This window comes from Exophiala viscosa (assembly GCF_022695815.1).
Source record: "Exophiala viscosa unplaced genomic scaffold EDD37scaffold_1, whole genome shotgun sequence".
NCBI lineage: Eukaryota > Fungi > Ascomycota > Eurotiomycetes > Chaetothyriales > Herpotrichiellaceae > Exophiala > Exophiala viscosa.
In genome coordinates, this window is record NW_026944353.1 from 384,126 (window position 1) to 406,425 (window position 22,300).

The 22,300-nt window shown below is 53.2% G+C and overlaps 7 protein-coding genes across 7 annotated transcripts; 2 read left to right on the forward strand and 5 right to left on the reverse strand.

The window, feature by feature from the left end:
• Window positions 1-76: 76 nt before the first annotated feature.
• EDD37DRAFT_644281 (enhancer of polycomb-like-domain-containing protein) lies at window positions 77-1,903 on the reverse strand (the record flags this gene model as incomplete). The annotated part of the gene is made up of 3 exons (XM_062817485.1): window positions 77-793; window positions 848-1,642; window positions 1,754-1,903. 3 exons carry the CDS (start codon window positions 1,901-1,903, stop codon window positions 77-79), a joined length of 1,662 nt encoding a protein of 553 aa, XP_062674374.1.
• A 968-nt stretch (window positions 1,904-2,871) lies between these two features.
• EDD37DRAFT_644282 (calcineurin subunit B) lies at window positions 2,872-3,733 on the forward strand (the record flags this gene model as incomplete). Its single annotated transcript, XM_062817486.1, has 5 exons — window positions 2,872-3,004; window positions 3,107-3,159; window positions 3,210-3,283; window positions 3,334-3,668; window positions 3,723-3,733. The coding sequence occupies 5 exons, from the start codon at window positions 2,872-2,874 to the stop codon at window positions 3,731-3,733; spliced, it is 606 nt and encodes a 201-aa protein (XP_062674375.1).
• Window positions 3,734-4,165: 432 nt separating this feature from the next.
• EDD37DRAFT_603418 (3-isopropylmalate dehydrogenase) lies at window positions 4,166-5,570 on the reverse strand (the record flags this gene model as incomplete). The annotated part of the gene is made up of 2 exons (XM_062814647.1): window positions 4,166-5,216; window positions 5,293-5,570. The coding sequence occupies 2 exons, from the start codon at window positions 5,568-5,570 to the stop codon at window positions 4,166-4,168; spliced, it is 1,329 nt and encodes a 442-aa protein (XP_062674376.1).
• A 1,158-nt stretch (window positions 5,571-6,728) lies between these two features.
• On the reverse strand, window positions 6,729-8,332 carry EDD37DRAFT_9679 (pyridine nucleotide-disulfide oxidoreductase-domain-containing protein). The gene is made up of 3 exons (XM_062820392.1): window positions 7,983-8,332; window positions 7,642-7,879; window positions 6,729-7,591 (listed from the first exon to the last, which is right to left on the reverse strand). The coding sequence occupies exons 1-3, from the start codon at window positions 8,129-8,131 to the stop codon at window positions 6,779-6,781; spliced, it is 1,200 nt and encodes a 399-aa protein (XP_062674377.1). The 5' UTR covers window positions 8,132-8,332; the 3' UTR covers window positions 6,729-6,778.
• An 816-nt stretch (window positions 8,333-9,148) lies between these two features.
• EDD37DRAFT_614548 (uncharacterized protein) lies at window positions 9,149-12,822 on the reverse strand. The gene has a single exon (XM_062815541.1). It carries the CDS (start codon window positions 12,440-12,442, stop codon window positions 9,401-9,403), a length of 3,042 nt encoding a protein of 1,013 aa, XP_062674378.1. The 5' UTR covers window positions 12,443-12,822; the 3' UTR covers window positions 9,149-9,400.
• A 356-nt stretch (window positions 12,823-13,178) lies between these two features.
• On the reverse strand, window positions 13,179-19,242 carry EDD37DRAFT_670387 (nuclear receptor co-repressor 2; the record flags this gene model as incomplete). The annotated part of the gene is made up of 2 exons (XM_062819363.1): window positions 13,179-15,506; window positions 15,553-19,242. 2 exons carry the CDS (start codon window positions 19,240-19,242, stop codon window positions 13,179-13,181), a joined length of 6,018 nt encoding a protein of 2,005 aa, XP_062674379.1.
• Window positions 19,243-20,574: 1,332 nt separating this feature from the next.
• Window positions 20,575-21,764, forward strand: EDD37DRAFT_655079 (deoxyhypusine synthase; the record flags this gene model as incomplete). The annotated part of the gene is made up of 3 exons (XM_062818739.1): window positions 20,575-20,790; window positions 20,848-21,630; window positions 21,696-21,764. 3 exons carry the CDS (start codon window positions 20,575-20,577, stop codon window positions 21,762-21,764), a joined length of 1,068 nt encoding a protein of 355 aa, XP_062674380.1.
• Window positions 21,765-22,300: the final 536 nt, after the last annotated feature.

The following is a 22,300-nucleotide window of genomic DNA, read 5'->3' on the forward strand; positions in this document are numbered from 1 at the left end:
CGAGAGATGAGAGTTTTTGAAATTGTGCTCTCAATGACATGGTGAAGAAAAAAAGGGTCCGAAGTAATCAAACAATTCAAGAAGGTGCAGGGGTTGGCAGTGTTTGTGGTCCCGACGGCGACTGACTAGGACCGCCGCCTTCAATTGTGGCACGTCGAGACGAGACAGTTTGACCTGCACTGTTGCCGAGAAGGTATGCTCGCTGTGACATGCGAGCATATGTCATGTCGATGTTCGAATCGATATCCGAATCATTATCCGAACAATCGAATTTGAATCTGTCATCAGAAACATCCTGTCTGACGCGAGGAAGCTTTCGATCAATTATGATACGGCCGCCACGACCTATTCTTCGTCTGAAAGACGGCATCTTTTCGACACTGTCATCATCTGCCGGACTGGCATAGCGGAAAGGTGTCGATGAGCGAGACGCATCCTTCATCACGAGGTCGGCGCCTTCAGGTGGATACTGCCCCTCATCATCCGAGATACTAGCTGGCGGCGTCGGCAGATACTCTGTGGCAGCCATGGCCTGTCGGAAATACCCATCCGGTGATGGATAGTCTTCAGCTTCGGGGGTAAGTGGTGCCATTGTCTTGTCGACGAACCCTTCATTCCATCTGATATGCTTCTCGACATTGATCTGGATCTCCTTCTGGATCTCGCGTTCGCGAGCGGTAGTGACGTCTTCCAATGTGCGAAGTTCGATGCCAGGTCCTGGAGCCATGGGCATACGGAGTTGTTGGGCAAGGGCGGCTTGATTCGGGGTCATGCCTGGAGGCAACTTTTGCTTCTGTGACAAGGTCAGTACGATGTTCTTTTGTTTGCTCTGGTGATCGAGCCGTACCTTTTGGTTGATGAGCAGTTCTTCGTCGCCTTTTATGCCCAACTTCCTCTTGGTGTCTCTCAGTGCCTGGCGTTGTTCAAACACTTGACGATCAGATTCGAGGCACTCTTTACGGAGCAGTTCTCTTCGCTTGACCATCAACAGCATGCTACGTGCCGTCTCCAGCTCGAGGCGGAGTTTCCGCAGTTTTTCGGCACTCTGAGCATCGCGATTTCGAGTTTTGCGAATCTGTCGCAATTCTCGTCTTCTAAAACACACATATGGATCGGAGTCGTCAGACTCTTGACCCGTCTCGAATTTCAGCCGCGGAGCAAGACCACGGTTACCAGTCGCGGTGCGCCGAGAACTCCAATGGTCGTACAGGTACTTGGAAAAGGTGCGAATGTAGGCGGGAGTGGAGTCATCAAACTGTTCCTGCAATTCCTCTAAAGGTAGGACGGGCGGACTATCAACGACAGCAAACGGTTGTTTCGCTTGAGCGGTCTCTTCGAAGAAGTTCATGACCTCTTCAAATTGGTCTTCGGTACAAGGTTCCTGGCCAGCAGGTAACCTTCCATTGATCAATTTCAAGGCAAGTTCATCCTCTTCGTCCATGCAATACGCCACCCCTGCACAATCTTCGACTGTGGCAGAGGAGCGGATGTACGTGGCGGGTTGTTGAAACCCCGTTGGATAGAGGACATCATATTGAACATCGCTGGCGATGGTAGGTGGGGTGGGAATGTATGCATCTTTGATTTTTGCATCAACCTTTGCTATTTCAGACGCTTTGATGGCCTGTTGAAGATGGTATTCCTGTGCAAAGGACCGTCAGTTTGTGCCAAGAAAAAGGGTGGACCGGAGATGAGAAGATGACAGCAAGATGAAAGATTGGTGAAGAGAAGGGCAAAAACAAGGGCAACATACCGACTCCTCAGCCTTTTCAACACCAGTTTCTATTGCAGCACGTTGAGAATCATAATCGATAAGACTGTCGACTTGATCTTCACGAAAGATCTGAACGCTGACTTTGGGTCCTAACTTTTTGGGCCGAGTGGTGCGTTGTGCCCGCGACATGGATCCGCGCTTGTGGTGACAATCTCATGGAGAGAGGAAACCGCCGGAGGGCACCAGCACCACACGAAAAAATAGGTGGCAAAATAAAAGTCAAGTCGCGTGCAAAATCATGCGATCCGGTGTCGAATAATTATTAATTTTGGTGTAAAGTGATTAGTAGTTGTCGTAGGGAGTCAGCGAATCGCTCAGATGGATGAATTAGGTTGTGGTTGTGGTGTTGTGATGATATTTGGGCTCTTTCGTGGTCGGGTTGAGGTTGAAGAATTTTCGCTGAAAGAGCAGGTTTGGAAGAGGGAGGCAGAGAGCAACAGAGTAGGGGTGAGGACGAGAGGGGGAAAATTGGGCACCGCAGCAGCCTAGAGGCGGGTGGCTTTCACTTGGGTGGTGAAGGACGGGTAGGAATCGTCACTGCGGCCAGGCATTGATTTCAGGGCAATAATAATCGGGCACAAGAGCAGCTTTGACCCAAAACCACCTGCACCTGCCTAACTGCAACGAACGAGCCACAGTATGCTCATCAGCCACAGTGATAGTCACGTGTGTCTCTGGACAGCAATATCTGCTTAGTCATGATGATACCTAAAATAAGCCAATGAATGTGGCTGACGGTGGCTAGTGAGGCTAGTGAGGCTAGTGAGGCTGACCTACTCCGTACTGTTTCGCAACTGCGCGAGTACGGAGTACGGAGTACAGAGTACTGAGTACTAGTCCACCAGCACTTCTTCTTCGGCCCCATATACTCTCAGCTGTCTCACTGCAACACATTTTCACTTATTCAAGTCATTCATCCTCGACAATAGCATTCAACCGTCTACGGGACTCTCAGCTAGTCCACGTTCACCAAGAAACAGCCACCCAACCAGATCACCTGCGCTCGACCTATTGAGATACACATTTTCCCCGTCCGCAGCCCGGTCTCCTCCTCTCTCACTACCCCACGACCCTAGTGATCCTTTACATCTTTCCTCATGGCTACACCGGCGTATGGCGCCCAGGCTAGTTCTAAGGCTGAGCCTAATAATGCAGCCCTGTTTGACGCCCGACGGCGGCAGACGGTGCCTGGGACTCAGATCCTCGACAACATAGTGTCAGGGTCAAATTGTACGGCTACGTCTTTGCCATGCGTGCAGGCACAGTTGCCAGCGCACCCCAAAACCTGTGGCCGTGGCAGATTGAGCGTACGCTGACCGTAACTGATTACAGTCGATCGAGATGAGGTGGACAGACTACGAAAGAGATTCATGAAGTTGGACAAGGTAAGCCGGGCCACTCAAGAAGTCATACCCAGTCTGACATGAGCGTTCAGGACAACAGCGGTACTATCGAGAGAGAAGAATTCCTGTCACTGCCACAGGTGTCGTCAAACCCGCTGGCGACGAGGTACCACACACCCCACGTGACCTATCTGTGCTCCCTAACGACGTGTGCAGGATGATCGCAATATTCGATGAAGATGGAGGTGGCGACGTCGACTTTCAAGAATTCGTCCTCGGTCTTTCTGCATTCTCCTCTAAAGGCAACAAAGAAGAGAAGCTGAAGTTTGCCTTCAAAGTCTATGACATAGATCGTGATGGATATATCTCGAATGGAGAGCTCTTCATCGTGCTCAAGATGATGGTGGGAAGCAACCTGAAAGATCAGCAGTTACAACAGATTGTGGACAAGACGATCATGGAGGCCGACAAGGACGGCGATGGCAAGATCAGCTTTGAGGAGTTTACGCAAATGGTGGAGAACACGGATGTGAGCATGAGTATGACACTGGGTGAGTTCGAGCAAGCCCCTTCAAATTATGACCAAGAGCTGACAACCCCAACAGATCAGTTTTAGTGCTGGCTACCTTTGCTCGTGAAGCAGATGATCTGATGTGGAGTGCTGTGGAAGGCCCTTATCCGGCAGTCGTGTCGCACCTGGTATGTTGCACAAGGCATTTGAAGGCTCGGCAGGAGCCGTGAGGCGTTATAGAGCTTGCGGAATGGCCGCATATCTGTATTCCTGCAGTCGCTACGATGTTATGAACATTGAGAATCATGGCCACTGAGCTTCAGATTTGGTTAAATACTGCTTTCGAACCACAACTCTCTGAACCACAGGAACTGCTTATGCATGACTGTCTTGATGTTCCATTGGAGTGCTTGATCTTATCTGATGACAATCTGAAACCTTCATGTCGTCCTGTGCCACAATTGGGAATACACAGTCGAGAATGCACGGGTTTCTGAATCGGGAAACAATTGCTTTTTTGAAGAATCGAATGAATCACTACAAGGCGAGACTCTCCTGGGGTCCGGTCGGCACATGTTCCTTCTTCAACAGCTTCTCCCACTTCTTGTTCTCCTGGCTGTGCGTCTCATGGACAGGCGAGACTAGGTTCTCCGTATTGCCATTCGTGCCCTTGGGTACACCAGTGCTGTTTCCCTTCAAAATTAGCTCGAGAACCGAGCACACCGCGTCTCCCATCTCCTTGGTGGTAGCACGTCCACCGAGATCTCCACTGCGAATCTCTAGACCGCCAATGTCCTTGCCGTCCAGGACCTTCTCGACCGCGTTTTCAATAGCCGTCGCTTCTTGTGCGAGACCAAATGAGTACCGCAGCATCATGGCCGCGGAGAGGATCTGAGCTGTAGGGTTCACGATGCCTCTGCCCGCGATATCGGGCGCGGAGCCGTGGACAGGCTCGTAGATGCCGTTGCAGCGACCACCGTCGGGAATACCGCATAGACTGGCGCTAGGAAGGACGCCCAACGTACCGACAACACCGCCGGCCTGGTCTGAGAGCATGTCGCCGAAGGTGTTGTCCGTGTGAATTACCCCGTTGAAACCACGCGGATTCTTCACCATCAGCATGCTCAAACTGTCGGCGAGCTGGTGCTTGAGGTCGATGTGAAGGAACTCCTTCTCGAAGACTTCGGTGGTGACTTTTCTCCACAGTCTGCCTGATGCGAGGACGTTGGCTTTGTCGCTGGACCATACTGTCGCCGGGCCTTCAGGACACTGACCTGTGCCGAGGCCGTCTTTGCCCATTGTCGTTGCTAGGGCTGCGGCGACCCGAGCGCATCGCTCGATCTCGTCCCGTTTGTACGCCCACGAGTCGCTTGCGTGGTCGGCTTCCTCGACCTTCTCACCGAAGTAGGCGCCGCCACAGTTCTCGCGGAGAACAATGAAGTTGGTGCCTTCGGCGATTTCAGGTTTCAAGGGCGACAACGGAATCAGGGATTTCGAATAGAATGTGCAGGGACGGACGTTGGCGAATGCATCGAGGTGGCGGCGTAGTCGAAGAAGGCCGGACTCAGGATTGGGTTGGGCTGTGCCCCTGAAGAGCATTGTTAGCACATATGGTATTTGTTCATGTCTTCGTCGTGACTGGGTAAGGAACGATATATACTCACCATTCAGGCCCGCCAACACTGCCGAACAACACAGCATCGGACTCTTCCTTAGCAATACGCAGGACCTCGTCTGTGATGGGCGTACCGTGTTTGTCGATACTGCAACCGCCTGCAATCTGCCAGTTATACTCGAACTTGACCTTGCCTTCCGAGTTCGCTTGAACAACGTCCAAGACTCGAATGGCTTCGGTCATAACCTCTGGACCGACGTGGTCGCCTGGCAGGACGAGAACGCGAAACGTTTGCGAGTCCGAATCAGGGAGGACTGGAGCTGCCATCGCGACAAGCTGCTCTGGATGAAATGCTTGGTACACGTATGATGATCTTGAATTGAGCGTGTAGAGACTTCGCGGGACTTCCAACGTTTAATATTTTCGGAACAGGGTTCCCGCGATTGATCTATTGTTCTTCAGGAGGGACTTGATGTGCAATGCAAAGCTGAGTCTGTCTTCCGACCTGTTCTAATGGTGCTAAGCTCAAAGCCAGAATCTTACCTAAGGCCAACATTCGTTGCAGTCGTCAAAAGCCCAACTCAGGGTAGATTTGATTCATACCTGCCTGTGTTCCCCTCATATAATCGGCGCATCAGACTCCGAGGTCCCTGAGGCGACATCATCACTGCCCTATCGCAGTTCTTCGCAGTGTATCCGTCAAACCTAGGGAGCCGTGTTGGAGACGATTTAATGGAGGTGGCACAGTCCGGAAGCACGAAGCGTTGCCTTTGAGGTCCGATCACGGAAGGCTAGGGGCTAGGGACTCCGAGTCAGTGAGGATCAAGCAGCCCTGAATGTCATCTCCGCCTTAAGAGCACAGTACCTGGAACATCGACATCAAGGAGACTTTGAGTGCAGCGTGAGAGGCCACCAGGAACGAGGCCCCCAGTAAGTCCGGCGTCGGCATGGCGCCTCTCCCATTGCCCTGCAATATGCGCCCCTAGCCGGCAGGATTGGTACCTAGGTACAGTACTCCGTACTGTACTCATTTTGAAGAGGTCGGAGAAAACACCATACTTTTATTTCTGGTGCTATCGAAGCAAATCGACACTGTGCACGCTGCAATTGTTCAGATCTACCAGACGGACACACAGAAGCAATGGCTCTTGGCTGTCAGCACGATAAGACAGATGCTGGATGAGTCGTGGCTTCTGTCTGATCACTCAGATAAAGCTCGTATGGCGTGATTTCTGTGAATCTGTCGCAAGGATTCCCAGGAAATGTCGCCATGGTATAAGACTGCAGCACGCCCGTCGTTACTCACACCTTTCTACATGTCTTTTCATGTAGGGCGCAGTTGCACCTGCTGTTGCACGGGTGATTTTCCACGTTGCAATTGCCCCTTCGCTAGGAATCTGCCTTCTTGGTGCTCGTCATGCATGAGTTGTGTCTAACGATACCTGCCTACATTTGCCAACCATGAATGCTTTGCCAACGCCTCTAAGAATATCTATGTTCGCCATGCTGTCAACTCTGGCAGAATCCCACCAGTATCAATTTGGTACTCGAACCATCTCTCCTTGCTTGCTGATGCCCCAGTGCTCTGGAACCACCCTTCGCAGATACCTCATGAACTTCCAGAAGCCAACCGCGTACTCCGCGTTCCCTGCCGGGTCTACAACTCGCTCAGGAAATGCAATGCCCGCTCCGCACAATCCCGGGATGAGTTGACCTTTACTGTCATGGAACAAGCCTGTCCGATTGTCGTACGCGAGCTTGTCAAGAGGCAAAAGGCCCATTCGAAGAGGTGGAACGGGATCTCGAGTGAACCCGATGGCTTGCACCACATGTGTGCATTGAGGCAGTTGGGCTTGGTATACCTCATTCTCTTTCACCGAACAGTCGAACTTCTCAAGGTATTGGCCTACAGGCGACAGCTTGATCTTGTCATCCTCGAGGTGGCTGCGTGCAAACTCGGCGGATTTGCCTTTGAGCCCGGTGTTGTCAAGGAGGATCCAGCCCTCCATTTGAGTGGCGTAACGCAATGGCTTACGTGTGAACCACTTGATCCTGAGACGTGGATGGGTTGTCGTTGCTAATTCGAACAGGTGCATAATGACCACGATGGCGCTGTGCGAAGATCCGACGACCGCTACGGTCGCCCCATTCTCGGACCACAACTTCTCTCTCAGCGTTGGTCGGTCCAGAGCTACATCAAGATCAATCTGTTTGAGTACCTGGCCAGCTGGACCGACGTCGCACACTGAAGGTGATGAGCCTGTACACAAAACAAGCTTGCGTGTGTATATGTCGTGAATGATGGACGAGGATTCGTCGTCCTGCGCTTGAATCGACCAGACCTCAGACTGCGCGTGGCGTTAGCTTGATGGTCAACAACAGGATGAAGTCCTCTCACTTGGCTATCATAGGTAGCTTCAATCACAGTGCCGACCAGCGGCTGGATGTTTGGAAGTTGCTTGAGTCCATCGGTGAGCATCAAGAGCATGTCGGAGGCATACTGCAGATCGCAGCCTGAGTTCGTGTCGAGACATTCAAGATGGTGGACTGCGTTCGGCTTCGGAGTCGACCGAACGATCTCACGGAAGGGCTCAAGAGCGTGGGCGAACTGCAGAAAGACTGCAACCTTGGTGTTGCTGCACATCAAGACAGCGGTGGTTAGCGTTTGTCTGATACACACGCCGGGGCATTGCTGAAGCAGCCATGGCTCTCAACGAGACTGGTAAGAGCATTGCATACCTCGAGACGTCCAGATACTTCTTCGTGATCCTTCCGCCGTTAAACTCTGGATCTATCCAGAGGATACTCGCGGATTCATGGCATTCGAGGATGTTGCCCACGGTGGCTATACCTGCAGCCCCGCTTCCGACTACGACAGCGTCAAACATGGCGTTGATGTGGCTGTTTTTCTATATCACTTCGAGTTTTATTTCTTATCAGATTCTTCAATGGAAGCCGATTGTGAGAAGAGGTTTCCTTTTGAGTCCGGGCACTAAAAGTCACTAATGATTGAAGCGGTGCCGGGTTTCACACGTCCCTCTCTACTGTTGGGTCTTATCGTTCGCTCCTCTCCGCTATGGGAGCGGGTCGAACCCTTGCCCAGACGAGAACTCAACTTCCTGCACCTCTTATCTCACATGTGAAATGCTGTCCGACAACCGACTTCCCGCGAAACGGGGACGTTGCTGTCCTTGTGAATGGACACCGCCCAAATTCCTGACCGACTGAAGTTCTGTGATTCGGTTTTATGCCGTGTTACCGCATATTGACACCTCCATAAGGGCCCTGCTTTCAACAGGTCAGGCCGACTTGTGTAGTCCATACACCCTGCGATTGAAGGGCCATTGGACGCGTGTTAGCGAGCCAAGCATTCTGCACCATATGGTCGACGACTAATACGTCCCCACTACCGATTGAGTATGTGAGTTGGTCGCGATCAGACACGTAAGCCTATGGAACCCACCATCCATGGGGTTTCGAGGACCCCCAAGCAGTGAACCGTGGGGGTTCTACATGTTAACGTGCCCTGAAGTACACACGTACAACAGGCGGAGCCGAGTTTGACTGACATATGTCCCTGTCTTAACCTGGCAGGTCCTTTACTCCTTCGGCGGCTTGCCCTGCGCTATGAACTGATCAGGGCTTGATGAAGCAGTCGCAAGCAGCCCACAGTACACGTTTCTCGTCTCGTGCATAGGGTGGACTTGCCCAACACCTGACACATGAGGACGCGGCTCGGTACGACGACCGATCAAGCGTGCTGAAGCCTTTGCCATGAGTAATAAACTGCCACGAGACTTTCCGTAGAGCACATTTTGGCTTTTGCGGCTGACTTGTAGACTTGCCACCATATCCACGATAGGGCAAACGCTTGAAAAAGCCTTCACAAGCCTTCACATCCCCTGGACTCTTTCGATTTTGACTGTGCGGGACCCCGCCGGCGATACCTGATGAGGTATCGCCGACAGCGGCTCTCAACATTGCGTGGGCAATCTCATTGACTGCATTACTTTTAATCTCATTACATCCTACTATTAATGAAAATTAAAACGCGTACATTATATCCGTGGTCAAAATACCCTCCGACAGGCAGTCGAGGACAACCAAATAGAAGAAAAAACCACCACCTCTTTGCTCCCTTCCATGGTCAAGCTCGGCTACATGACAACGCAGTCCCTATCCTGCTGCTGTTGTTGTAGTAGCTGCTGCTGCTGCATGCGCTGCATATTGGTCTGCCTCGACGGGCCGCCAAACCCCTGCGCCTGAGCCGCAGCATAACTGTACCCTCCAGGTATCCGCTGCTGGTGCGGCGAGTAATACTGCGACGTTTCACTGTACGCACTCGCTCGTCTGCCAGGTTGTCTTCTGAGGACGCCGGGGCCAGCTCCAGGAGGCGGCCCTGACTGATGCGAGTTGGTGGATTCGATCGCTGACGTCGAAGTATTGCTGACTGTCCCTGTCAATTGCGTGTTCGAATTCATGGGGCTGGGCTCCGCCGACGGATGCAGGGGACTTCCGAGTGGTGGGATATAAGGTTGTCCCTTGACGGCTTCTTCATATAGCGGTGGAGGCGCCTCGTCTGCTGGATCGACGGGCCTGCTCACAGCGACACTGGCAGGCGCATGTGAATTACGAGGTGGAATGGCCGGGCGCACTTCTGGTTGTGGTCGCGACAGAGTTATCGGGATATTGCCTGTCGATCTGCGCGGGTTGCTGTTGCGGTTGTTATTGTTATCACTGGGTGTATTTGCGCTGCTTCTGCGCCGATTCCTCTCTGCTCGCTGTCGCTGCTCCTCTTCTTCCTGCAGCTGCAAGGCCATGGCGAAATCAGCGTCATGCTGTTCTTGTTGTTCTTGCGGCGACAGTGGAGTCGCGACATCCGGATTGTTCACGGTCAGCAGCTGTGAAGTTCGCCGTGATGCAGGATGCGTTGATGAGTCGTCTGCGCCATCGTGATGGCTGACGGGCATGAAGTCTCCGCTAAAGAATTCGTTGTGTTTGCCGCTGATGTCGAGCAGACTCTCCCAGATGATCTCATCTCGATCCGCATAGCCAGCATCGGTGATGAGAGTGAACAGCTGACCGCTCTCGGGATGCTTGTACACGGTGCTGAAATGATCATTTCGGAACATAATTGCAAAGGTGCCAGGTGCGATGGTCTCTTGCACTACTTCCAGTCCAGTCGGTGTCAGCTGTGTTGGGTAGGTCTTGAAAAAGTCCTTGATTGCCATGATGTCGTCCCACATGTTTTGTTCTGCCGGTGTCAGTCCCTGACGTGACATTTTATACTCTAATTCCTCTTCGCCAAACTGCAAAGCTTGAGCGTCTTCGTAGGTGGGAGCAGACCGTGCAAAAGCTTTTGAAGTGTCTGTAGATGGGTCGGGAAGCCAGCCATGTATCAGGGATACTGAGAAAGCTCCATACAGCTTCATATCTGTGGTGGCTTCAAATGTTCCGAGCCGTTGCGGCGCTTTTTGACGCTGAGATCCATCCAACATGGAGTCATCGTCGTCCATCAGGTTAGGGGGAGTCGCAGAATAAGGCACAAATCTAGGATTTGCATTCATGCCCGTCCGTAAGCGCATCAAGAAGCTGTTCAACTCGTCCACATCCGGCAAGTCTCCTCCGACGGCTTCGTACCCTCTTGAGAGAAGTTCGTCCATCAGGGTCTCAATAATAAGGCCCAGCGTCACTTGTTCTCTGGATCGGAGTGCTTCATCTAACACTGCTTGAGATTCGTTCTGTGCTCCTAATATGAGAGCATTGACTAGGGCAAGTAAAGGACAAGGGCCGTTCTTATTTTGTGTCAACATAGACGATCTTCGCAACTTCCGTGAGCTATGATCGAACCAGTTGAAGTGCTTGATCTGATATGTCTCATTCCGCTGTTCGACCATCCGGGCCACTTCCTCTTCTGATGGAACGGTCGTGCGTATAGTTGGGCGCGGCGCTTTGGAAGGAGGCGGTCCAGCGGGTGGCTGGAAATAATCGGTACCAGACTGTTGACTTGGCCTGACTGGCAAAGGTGGGCCGACATCATCTTCCAGCAGTGACGGTTCATCCTGAGGTCGCACAGGATTCTCTGCCGCATTCGGCAATGTTTCCAGTTCGTCCTTCAAAGACACAACTCCGGTGCGCTGCCCACGGTCTAGCAGACCATCATTATACTCTGATACGTTTTTCTGAGAGGGCGAGAATGGTATCGGTGATGGAGTTGGCGCGGCAAGGCTGACGTTGGAAGACCAGGGATTCTCTATAGAAGCTGGCTGTGGTGAGACTGGGATCAGACCAGGCTGCTTGCTAAAGGGCGAAAAGGGTTCGGCTGGCGGAGGGGGCGGAGGTGCTTGTGGCATAGGAGGTTGTACCGTCAGCTTCTCGTTTTGCCATTTCTCCGCCGGAGCCTCAGGGCCTTCTTGCCCGTTGTAGGACGACAGATCAGGGACCGTACTGCTTCCCAAGCTCACGCCTCTGAAGTAATCAGTTGGGGGTCCAGCGTCTTCTCGAACAGGCGCCTTTCCCTTGTCCAATCGAACCGCGTCCTGACTCCAGTCCGGCCCATGAAGATCCTCTGCTGCTTGCACTTGCTGCGAAGGTCGCCTGAACGGGTTGTTAGACGCGAAAGGCGGAGCTGGCGGCGGCTGATCTGGTTGCGGCGACATGCCTATAGCCACCGGCTTCCTTTTGATCCCTTGAGACTTCTCAAGCGGTTCGACATTTACCCAAGCATCGCTGTGTGCGTCGACCTCTGGCGGAACAAGCGACTTCTTTGGGCTCTCGCTTCTCTCTTCTCCCTCGTCGTCCGACTCTTCCCAGAAACCCTTCGACCTATCGCTGTCCAGTGAAGACCTGGGCGTGTCCTCTCGTGGCTGACCGACTCGAAGCGCCTGCGGAACATTGGACAAGTTATTTTGTGTCAGTGGTGGATCATTATTCTCATGGGGTCTCGGGCCTGCCCTCAAAATCTCAGGCAACGGTCGATCCGACCTCAAATCTTGTGTCCCGACGTCAGACCACGGGTTGTCAGTATTCTGAAAACTGCCTTGCGCGCTTCTGGGAGAGGTTCTGGGAGACCTTGTAACAGGGGGCAGGTCAGCAGAGTCGGGTATGAGGTTCGAATGGAAGCCGGTGTTGTGAGGAGGGGTGTCAGCCTGCGACGACGAGCTCGCTGGGTACGGTAGACTAGTTTTGCGCGACACCATGATGTTGGAGTGTCGCAGAGCGCACCGGATATAAACTGTAAACAAGCGGTCAGATGTCGGACTGGTAGTAAGTTGGCTGCCTGCGCTTCACATGGCGTTGGGAGGCCCTGCGATGAAGTGCGCCTTGATGCCACGATGATTTGCTTTCGTTCTCATCACAGGTATGAGAGGCAAGTCTGTAGAGACCGAAATAATCCGGACTGGTGTGTCTATATTGTAGAGATCAAAGGTCGTGGCTGGCCGACCAGACCGTGTAAGCCGTGTGTGCAACGGGATTTCTGGTGTTGATCGTACAGTACTGCTACAGCAAGTTTATTTTGTATGCGGTGGCATGCACTTATTATTGCCATTGCCCGCACTTAAGTAGAGTGACGTACCACAGGCACCGCAGTGCGCCGACCAGCTTCCCTGAAACTAGCAGTATCACAGCGCTGATAAGGTGTGGCTGTGTACTGTACCACTCTGTGGCATCTATTGACCCTAAGGTAGGCAACACCTTTAAAACTCGCCATTCAGATGGCTCGAAATCGCCATTCCAAAGAGTAGTGGCCAGCCCCAAAGCCTACAATTCATGTACAAACACCTGATGCCATCATGCACAGTCGTGTCAATATCTATCGTACAAAAAAGTACAAGCAATAATCATTTTCCCCCTCGTCTGTAGAACTTCACCCAAGAAGCCCCCTTTGCCCTGTATCGAAAACAGTGTCTATCACACAGATCAAGCCACATATGTTCAACGTCTATCTTCCCGTCTCGGCTCCCCACCTTGACTCAACCCCCGGTAATGGCCAGCAGATCCGGGATGGAGGCCATGCTGTTGATGGAGATGATGCATCTGGTTAGGACCAGGTGGTTTTGCTCCCTGTGGCTGACTCGGACCCGGTCCAGGTTGATGCTGGTGCTGTTGCTGTTGCAGATGCTGGTGTTGATGTTGCTGCGACAAGTTATGTGTGTGTCCCATTGTGCCACTACCAGGCCCCGGATACGGGGAGTGGTTGTGACTATGTGAATGAGGAGGAGTGAAAGTACGGGGAATCTCACGCGGTCCAAATGTCATATGGCCTTGATTTGAGTTGACACTCATCTGGTTCTGTCGAGATGCTCCCCCTGCGTGATGCTGATCAATACTATACGGGTCTCGTCTGAGTAAATGTTGTTGTTGTTGCTGCTGATGCTGCTGCTGCTGTTGGTGTTCACGCTCGCGCTCGCGCTCCCGCTCACGTTGTGCCATATCTACATCCATTTGTCGCTGGATTTGTCTCTCATGTTCGCGCTGTTGCTCCTGCTGTTTGGCCTGGGTCTGTTGAGCCATGTGTTGTTGGATCGTCAGTCGCTGCGGGTATTCTGCCGAAGACTGGGTACGCTGATGATGAAGGCCAGGTACGGGAGTCGAGCTGGCGGATGGTGGTAGACTCTGCGGCATCTGTTGCTGACCGAGTGCAGCTGCTTGGGCAGATCCAGCAGGATACGTGACGGAAGACACTCGGGAGTGCTGTGATGAACCGGACGCCGAGCGATACTGCTGTAGGCTTTGGGACGGCTGTTGTGGTGGTGGCGATGGAGCATGTGGTATCTGTGCAATGCCACCTAGGAATGTCCGTCGATGATCCAGACCAGCCCGATCAAAACTCCTTGGAGTCTCGGCTCGTCCAGGGTGAAGTGAGCCGGCACTGTTTGGCTGAGAGTTTGGAGGTACAACAGAATAAAGGGACGGAGCAGGAGAGTGAAGCTGTGCCCGCTGGTCGACAGGACCGCCCTGGTTACGCGGATCGAACCTGGCCATCCAGGGATCGTTGGGATCTTTGGCAGGAGTTGCGGAGAATCCGCCGTGATATTCTGGCGTCGGCTGTGGACCAGAGCCTGTGTGGTGCACGCTTCCACTTGGCGGACGATATGGCCCCATCAGGGATGGCCTGTTTGCGCCCGTCTCACCGGGTATGATCTGGCCGCTAGCTTGCTGCAGCATTGACCGGGGTGCATCAACAGGTGCGACTTGCGGAGAGAGGACAGGCTGCCGCTTGGGTGCTTCCAATGATGGTCGCTTGGGTGGTGGATCGGTTGAATCGTCATTGAGCAGGCCGAAAAGATTGCTACGCTTGCTCGGCGGCTTCGGAGGTTCACCTGCCAGAGGCGCGGCAGCAGCCTGGAGGACCTCAGGCCTGGAATGCTGGGATGCGGGAGTGGCTGCAGGAATCGCGGCAGGAGAACCTGCAGCACCTAGACCACTATACAGAGGACGCTGATTATCGAGGCGACGAAAAGAGGCTAGGTCACGGGAAGGCTCGGAGGAACCAGGCCTAGAGGTGGCTAGACTTCCATTCCGGCTGTGCCCAGGACGGAAGACTGGTTGCTGCGGACCATACTTGTCCACTTGCATGGGCGTTCCTCGTGCCAATGACATGGAAGGTATTTGACTCTGAGGTTGTGGCACTGTCTCTCGTTCCCGTTGAGCGAGTATACTCTGCCCAACGCCGGGCGCTGGAGATGGCTGGCTCAGCTCGTTCCGGGGGAAATCAGTCAGAGGTCGCTGTGGATGCAATTGAGGTGAACGCTCGTCGATTGAAGGACGTAAGTTTTGACGAGCAGATGGGAATCCAATGGCCTCTTCCTGAAACAAGCCTGCCCTCGGCCCATGTAAGGGCTTCGGCCCGTAAAGTGACGTCCGCTCTGCTGAAAATCTGGATACTTCCTCACTTTTGGCTGAGACCGTCCCAGGCAAGGGTGCTTCGCGAATTGCCTCTCTTCCGACCACTCTGGGCTTAGAGACAATCTCGCCACTTGCGTTCCTCTCAATTGTGTTGCGAGGAAATTCTTCAATGACACCGGGTTTCAAGACATGACCAGCCGGCTCGGAGTCGACAAAGCTATGCTCGTTTTGGTGGATAGGCCGAGTAATGGAAGGCACTGCCGGGGACGCTTCGTAACGGCGTTTGGCAGGAGCAATCGGACTTGGGGGTTGACCAAGTGTCTTGCCTTCCATTCGAACTTGGTCGCCCATCTGAGCAATCCGTTCGAAGTCGCCTTTGCCATCGTTGATTTGTCGCAGATAGTAGTTCTTGATCTGGAAATGTTTAGCGAAGTAATGAGATTCGACTGACCAGACTTACCATAGTCACGCTTTTGGTCTTCATGAAATCTGCTATCGCCGCAAAATCTCGACCGTAGTAGGCAAGTAACTCGGGGAACTTGTGCTGTTCAGGAACGGACCAATAGCTCGTGACCTGAGATGCTACAGGGTTTGCCATTTGCGCAGCCGCTGACATATCCGACCCGGTGTACTGTGCTAGAGGAGCATCGTGAGGTCCGGGAATCTGTTCGAGGGCTGGCACATCATTTCTCGCCGGCACAACTTCTGGGCGAAGAAGTGGTCGAGCCTTTTCACCTTTGACGCCAATGACAAGCTTGTCGGACGGCGGGTCGGCTCCGCTAAGAAGGAGCGCCTGCTGATCAGCTTGCATCTGAGCTTTGGTCCTTCGGGTCTTGGTTGCGATTCCAGCTTTGCGACCCCGTGCTGGTTTCGTCGCAGCTGGTTCTGCACTGCCATCCTTCGAGGCGGACGCGACTTTCTTGGATTGCGGCACAGGAGTTGAGGAGTCAACTTCGCTAGGAGCGTCTCCGAAAGTCGGTGCAGCTGCTCGTCTTGGCCTGCCACTGTCGGTGACAGGTACAGGCGCCACTTCCCCATCATCACCATATACAAGCAGAGCATTGGACCGAGGTTTGTTTGCAGTCCTGCCCCGTTTCTTCCTAGGTTGGGAACGCCTCCAGAGGTCTTTGTAATGTGCCTGGTTTTTGGTCAAGTAATAGTGAACAATGCAATCTTGATATGTTCTTCCCGGGATTGATTCTGCAATTTTACCCCACTTCTTAGGGGTTTGACAGTATGCCGTGATGAAGAGGCCTTGTTCCTCCTCATTGAAGTCGTCTTCGGGGGGCACATAAGCAAAAACGTCAATAGCCAAGTCCTTCGAGACACTACGATTTGTGTCTTTGAACTCCGACAATTCTACGTCCGCTGGTTTGAGCATCGGAGGTACCACTGCCTCGGTATCGTAGTTTGGCAAAGAGCTGGAAGCCGCTTCCCTTTCCCTCCTTTCCTCCTCTTCCCTAAGAGACTGCTGAGACATGAGGATGGCAGCTTGTAAGTCTGCCTCTGTAGTGTTTCGAGCACCTCTTGTACGCTCGTGACTCAAGGATGGGGTTACTGATGGAGCCGCAGATGGCGCAGGGGATGCTGGAGCAGGGCTGGGTTGTGTTTCACGCCTTTCATGGTTCAGTTGTGTAATTTCCTGTTTCCAGATAGGATATTTGCGTCTGAATTCTCCGCGCATGTCTTCGAGATCACTTCTCCAGTCCCAAGCACTGCGTTCGAATTCTTGTTGTAAGAGGATAGCAACAGCTTCATGTTCGATCTCATTATCGGAGTCTTCGAAGACAGCCCTCTCCGGAGTTTCCACTTTAAGATAAGGCAAGTCTTCGATAGGTGGAGTAGGAATAGGATTGACCGGAGCCTGTTTCAAGGGCCTGCCTCTAGGATGAGCTGGTGCAAGTTCTTTCTCTTTCCCGTCTTCAAGTTTGCTGTCCATCTCTCGGGGAGCTTGCTCAGGAGACGGCAGGCCAGTGGGAACGGAATCAGGAGCTGGTAGCTGCTCAATGGTGGCCTGAATAGGCGAGCGCACCGTCATTGGATTGTTTTCCTGCATGATCATCTCGAGAAACTGCAGCTTGAACAAAAGAGACACGATAGCCGCATCTTCCAGTATCGGCGGAGGCTTTCTGGCCTCGAGCAACTCGAGCTCTTGTCGGAACCTCTCTTCTGACTCTGCAAAATAGTCTTCATCAAACGAGTCGTCTTCGGCCTCTTCTTCTTCTTCTTCTTCTTCCTCCTCCTCATCTTCATCCTCGCTGGAAGCAGGGGCCGACATTTCCACGTCTTCTTGTTCGAGCGGCGGTTCGAACGGCCGCTTTTGCGGAAGAAGTGTGATTTTGGTTTCAATTCGAGGACTCGTCTGCACCGATGGCCTGGGCCCCGAAGGTGCCGAAGTTATAGATGAATAAGATGGCGGAGGACCTCGAGACTTCTCTCCTGAATTGTGAAACGGTATCTGTTGTCCTCTTGGACCAGTCGGAATCGATCCCAGACGCTCTCGCGGTTCTGGCTGATATGGCTTGTTCATGGTATTCATGATTGACGGCTTGGGCTTGTAATCCGGAGAAACCCATATCTTGGAGCCTGTCCCTGGCAGGGACCTCGATCCTTCTCTGTCTAAACGTGGGCCTGTTGGGATGCTAGGAGACCTGCTGTCCAATGCTTGTGGCTTGGGCACTTCCCGTGGTGCGCTAGGAGGTTGAGCAGGAGAGGCAGGCTCAGTGGACGGCAGTCGTGGTTTGTAAGGTGGCGCGTTGCCAAGTCTTGGACCTGATGGTACATTGGGAGGCATCTGACGATCAGCGGCTGGTGCTGCAGGAGGCTTGAGATCGATTGCAGGTTCCTCTTCTTTCGTGATTACGTCGCTAGGCTGAAAAGGTCGAATTGGACGGGACGTGGGCTCAGGTCGTGACCAGGCCTCATTCTGAGTGCTCTTCGAGTTTTGAATGAGACTAGTGAGCATAGACGTCCTCGCAGCCTTGGGAGCACTTGGTGGTTGAAACGTCGACGAAGATTGGGCGCTTGTCTCGATCTTGGGACCTGGCGGTTTCGGTTGGGCGGGCTTCTCGGAGGCGGGCGTCGTCGCAGGCGGAAGGGATGGCGGAGGGCCATAATCGAGTCCTGCAGCAGCAGATGGTTGTTGGGCGCTTGGAGGTTGATCCCGACGAGCCGTGTCGGTCCGCGTCCCAAAATAGTCTGAAGGCTCTCCATCGCGTCTAACATCGCGTAAAGCACTTGTTGGAGTAGCCACAACGGAGGCCCTTCTGCCACCATCGCTATCAAATTTGAGTGCCCGATCGGTCGCCAAAGATGAGGAAGTGGGGAGTGGAGCCCCAGTGTTGGCCACAGAGCTCTTGACAGGCGATGGATCCCTCGGCCATATATCGTGCTCGCGGTCGCGAGCTCTACCCTCTCGTTCTTTGCTGCGATCGAAACCACGTCTCTCGAATCGATCGGCGTCGGCACCTGCTGGGCGCCCACGATCAAAGTCGCGCTCACGGTCTCTCCAACTCTCCCGTGACCGGCTTCTTGGCGGAAAGAGATCTCGGTCCCGTTCACCGACAAAAGATGACCTTCCTCTGCTTCGGTCCCAATCGCCTCTGCCTCTGCCGCGACCTATTCCGCCTCGAGCTGGAGGAGCAAAGTAGGACGAGGCGGTATCTGACGACCTACCAAATGCGGAAGGCACAGACTCGCGTGAGTCTCTTCGTGCACGAACTGGCGATGCAGATCGATCCCTGGCAACGTAGGATCGCGGCTCTCTGCCGCGGTCAGCTGTGCCAAAGTCCCGGTCGCGCCGCGACCATTCCGGTCGATCATCGTCGCGGCCTCCTCGGTAGGACTGCGCAACTGGTCTGGCGTCACGGTCTCGATCCCGTTCACGATCTCTTTCACGATCCCGGTCCCAGGTATCACCTGTGCGAGCAGCAAAGCCGCCTCGACCACGAGGAGCGGGAGAGAATTGAGAGAAACCGCCACGCCCAAAGTCAGCCTTTGGGCCTCGAGGAGGGGCTCGGTCCGAGGGAAGCTGCGTCGAGTCCGCCTGTCCCCTGTAAGAGGACCCTCCTGCGTTGTAGGTGCCGGAAGGTCTACGATCGTACCGAGGTGGAGAACGATCTCTGGCTGGCGGCGGATATCTGGACGACATGAATGGAAATGAGGTAAGCCAACATCACGTGATGCCGACAATTGCGTAGGCCTTCACTCCAACAGGCGAAGTGTGGAGTAGTAATGAGATCTGTCGCTGAAGGGTCTGGGCGCAGAGTGATTATTTGATCGGGTCCGGAAGTGCCACGCTCGCTCTTGTGCCTTGACTGGTCGCCGAATTAATGCCTGCAACTGGAGAAGCAAGGCTAACGTTTCGTCTTTTCGTGATTGCGCTGTCTGCCACTACCGCAAGGCACCCCAAACAATATCGACAGCCACAACCTCCGTCAGGCTGACCTGCAGCTTCGGCTTTGGGAACTGGTAGACCTGACCGAGCCTGGCCTTGGAAATGAAAATGATGAGTTGTCTTCAAAACGCACTCAGGCAGCGTGACGTCTAGCCGAAAGTCCTCCTGAAGTCAATCCTGCCGCGACAAACCTCAACACGTCGTCAATCTTGCGCGCAATGCTTGGAGCAGGTGCAATGCAGTACGTTCGGAAAAATGGTGCAGCAGAACCCAGTCCAATGGCGCTGAGCGGTATTCGGCGCGTTGAGAGTCGATTCAATATGGCCGTAAGTGAGACCGCAAACCAGATAACACGTTTTGGGTTTCGAAGGATCACGTTTTCGCACAGCGCGTAGTGATCGCCGGACGAATAATCGAAACAAATAGATGCGACAACGTGATGGTACACCTTAGTTTGACAGTCGTGAAGCTATGTGATTGGGATTCGGATGCCGTTGGATAAGTTCAATATGTTGGAGTGAAGAATGGAGATGGCCAGGAGTGAAGGAGACGAAAAGAGAGGGTCAGGCAACCGAAAGACAAGAGAGTGCATAAGTGCATTATTGGGCTAGCCGCCGATCTGGCCGCAACGTAGAGCTAGATTTTTGTGTTGCGCACAGATGCGACCCTAGAAGGAGGGACCTTTTTCATAGACTGCTCTTCGTTTCGGTAACGACGACCAGAGACGGTCATTACATGGTACCAACGGGCGGTCTACCCAGGTGAATGGGTCGCCGAAGTTTGAAATTCTGTTTGTAAAAACACTTTCATTACCATCGCCATTGCCTCAGAAAAGAAGCAAAAGTGAATCTCGAAGTCAGCAAAGCGACTATGACCCCGGTTTTAAGCATGCCTAGACGCCCCGATTACAAGTAAAAACACACCCTAAGTTGTACCCCTTACAACTCTGATAGGCTGCAGAAGCCTGTGACAAATGACGTGTTTGGCCATACAGCAATTAAAAAATCCCTACATTTTGTCCTAGTCACGACTTCAGCACCTTTACGAGCCATCCCGACGAGACCACTCAACTGCGAGAAGACTATCATGGACTCCCACTCCGCACCGCCTGCGAAAGCCACAGATGCAGTCCTGGTTCCGTCAGAACCGGTGCCGGAAGGAGTCCAACAGGTCAAGGGCATTGACTGGCTGGCACTTCCTGCAGAACAGCGAACGATCATTTCAGCCTTCGTCGATCAGGTTGCGGGACAAGGCTTCCAATCGAGTTCCATAGGCGATGCTATACGCATCATCAATAATATGGTTGGTCACGCCCTTCCTTTTGTTTGGGGTCATGAAACGAGGTCTGACCTTTTCTAGAGATTCTGGCGAGATCCTGAAACAGGCGACAAGACTACCATATTCTTGGGTTACACATCGAATATGATCTCTTCCGGTTTGCGCGAGACTTTCCGCTATCTTGTGCAGCACCGCCACGTGTCGGCCATCGTAACGACTGCTGGCGGCATTGAGGAAGATTTCATCAAATGCCTGGCTCCCACATATCTGGGATCCTTCTCCACACCTGGGGCGTCGTTACGAGCCAAGGGCCTGAATCGTATAGGAAATCTGGTTGTCCCAAACAACAACTATTGTGCGTTCGAAGACTGGATAATTCCAATCCTGGACAAAATGCTGGCCGAGCAGGAAGAGGAGTTTGAAAACACTGGCGAACGGTTCATGTGGACCCCAAGCAACATCATCCATCGACTCGGCAAAGAGATCAACGATGAGCGCTCAGTCTACTACTGGGCGTACAAAAACGACATACCCGTGTTTTGCCCGGCGTTGACCGACGGCAGCCTAGGAGATATGATATATTTTCATTCTTTCAAAGCCTCGCCTTTACACCTCGGTGTCGACATTGCCAAGGATATTCGAAAGATCAACACCATCGCCGTACGGGCGAAGCGGGCCGGCATGATCATCTTGGGTGGCGGCGTTGTGAAGCATCATATTGCCAATGCTTGCCTGATGCGGAATGGTGCCGAAAGTGCGGTGTATATCAACACCGCTCAGGAATTCGACGGCAGTGACGCTGGTGCTAGACCAGACGAAGCAGTCAGCTGGGGAAAGATCAAAGCAGATGCAGATAGTGTGAAGGTAAGACACCGCTGGACCTGCTCAGTGCTGGAACATGTTGCATTCATACTAATATTGGTGATCAGGTCTACGTGGAGGCAACGGTTGCCTTCCCTCTCATTGTGGCCGGCACTTTTGCGAAACCTGATTCGTGACAGCAGCATTGAACCAAAGCCTTTAGGCCACAATCTTTTCGCCAGACTTCCAGTCATGAATAATCCTTCACATGCCTCGGGTGGCATCGACGGTTTGGCCATTGCGGGGGAAATCCTATGGGCTGTGTCATTACCATGATGAGCTGATGAAGTGTCAGAGCTTCATGCCGTTGTGGAGCCAAGGTGAGGCTGATGCCTCTGTGCGATGAGTCGAAAGGAGTCCATTTGTGGTGGTCATCAGGCTCCCAAGATGTCACTGCCCAATGGTGCAATGGATATGCGTGGCGTCCACATTGAAGGTTGGTCAAGAGTCCATTGATGCCTAGGCAGTTGGGAGTCATGAAAGGTGCAAGATGATCAGGTCTTGGGCGGGGTGGCGCTGAGCCTCACGCCGGTGCGGAAAGCAACCAGTCATGAGGCAGCCAGCGGAGCACGGATGAATGAGAGGAAGGCCCCCGAGAAGATGTGGGCTGAAGCTTTGGGACGCGTGGGGGACTTTAACTGGATCAGCAGGGGATCTTTAGTACCAGGCATCC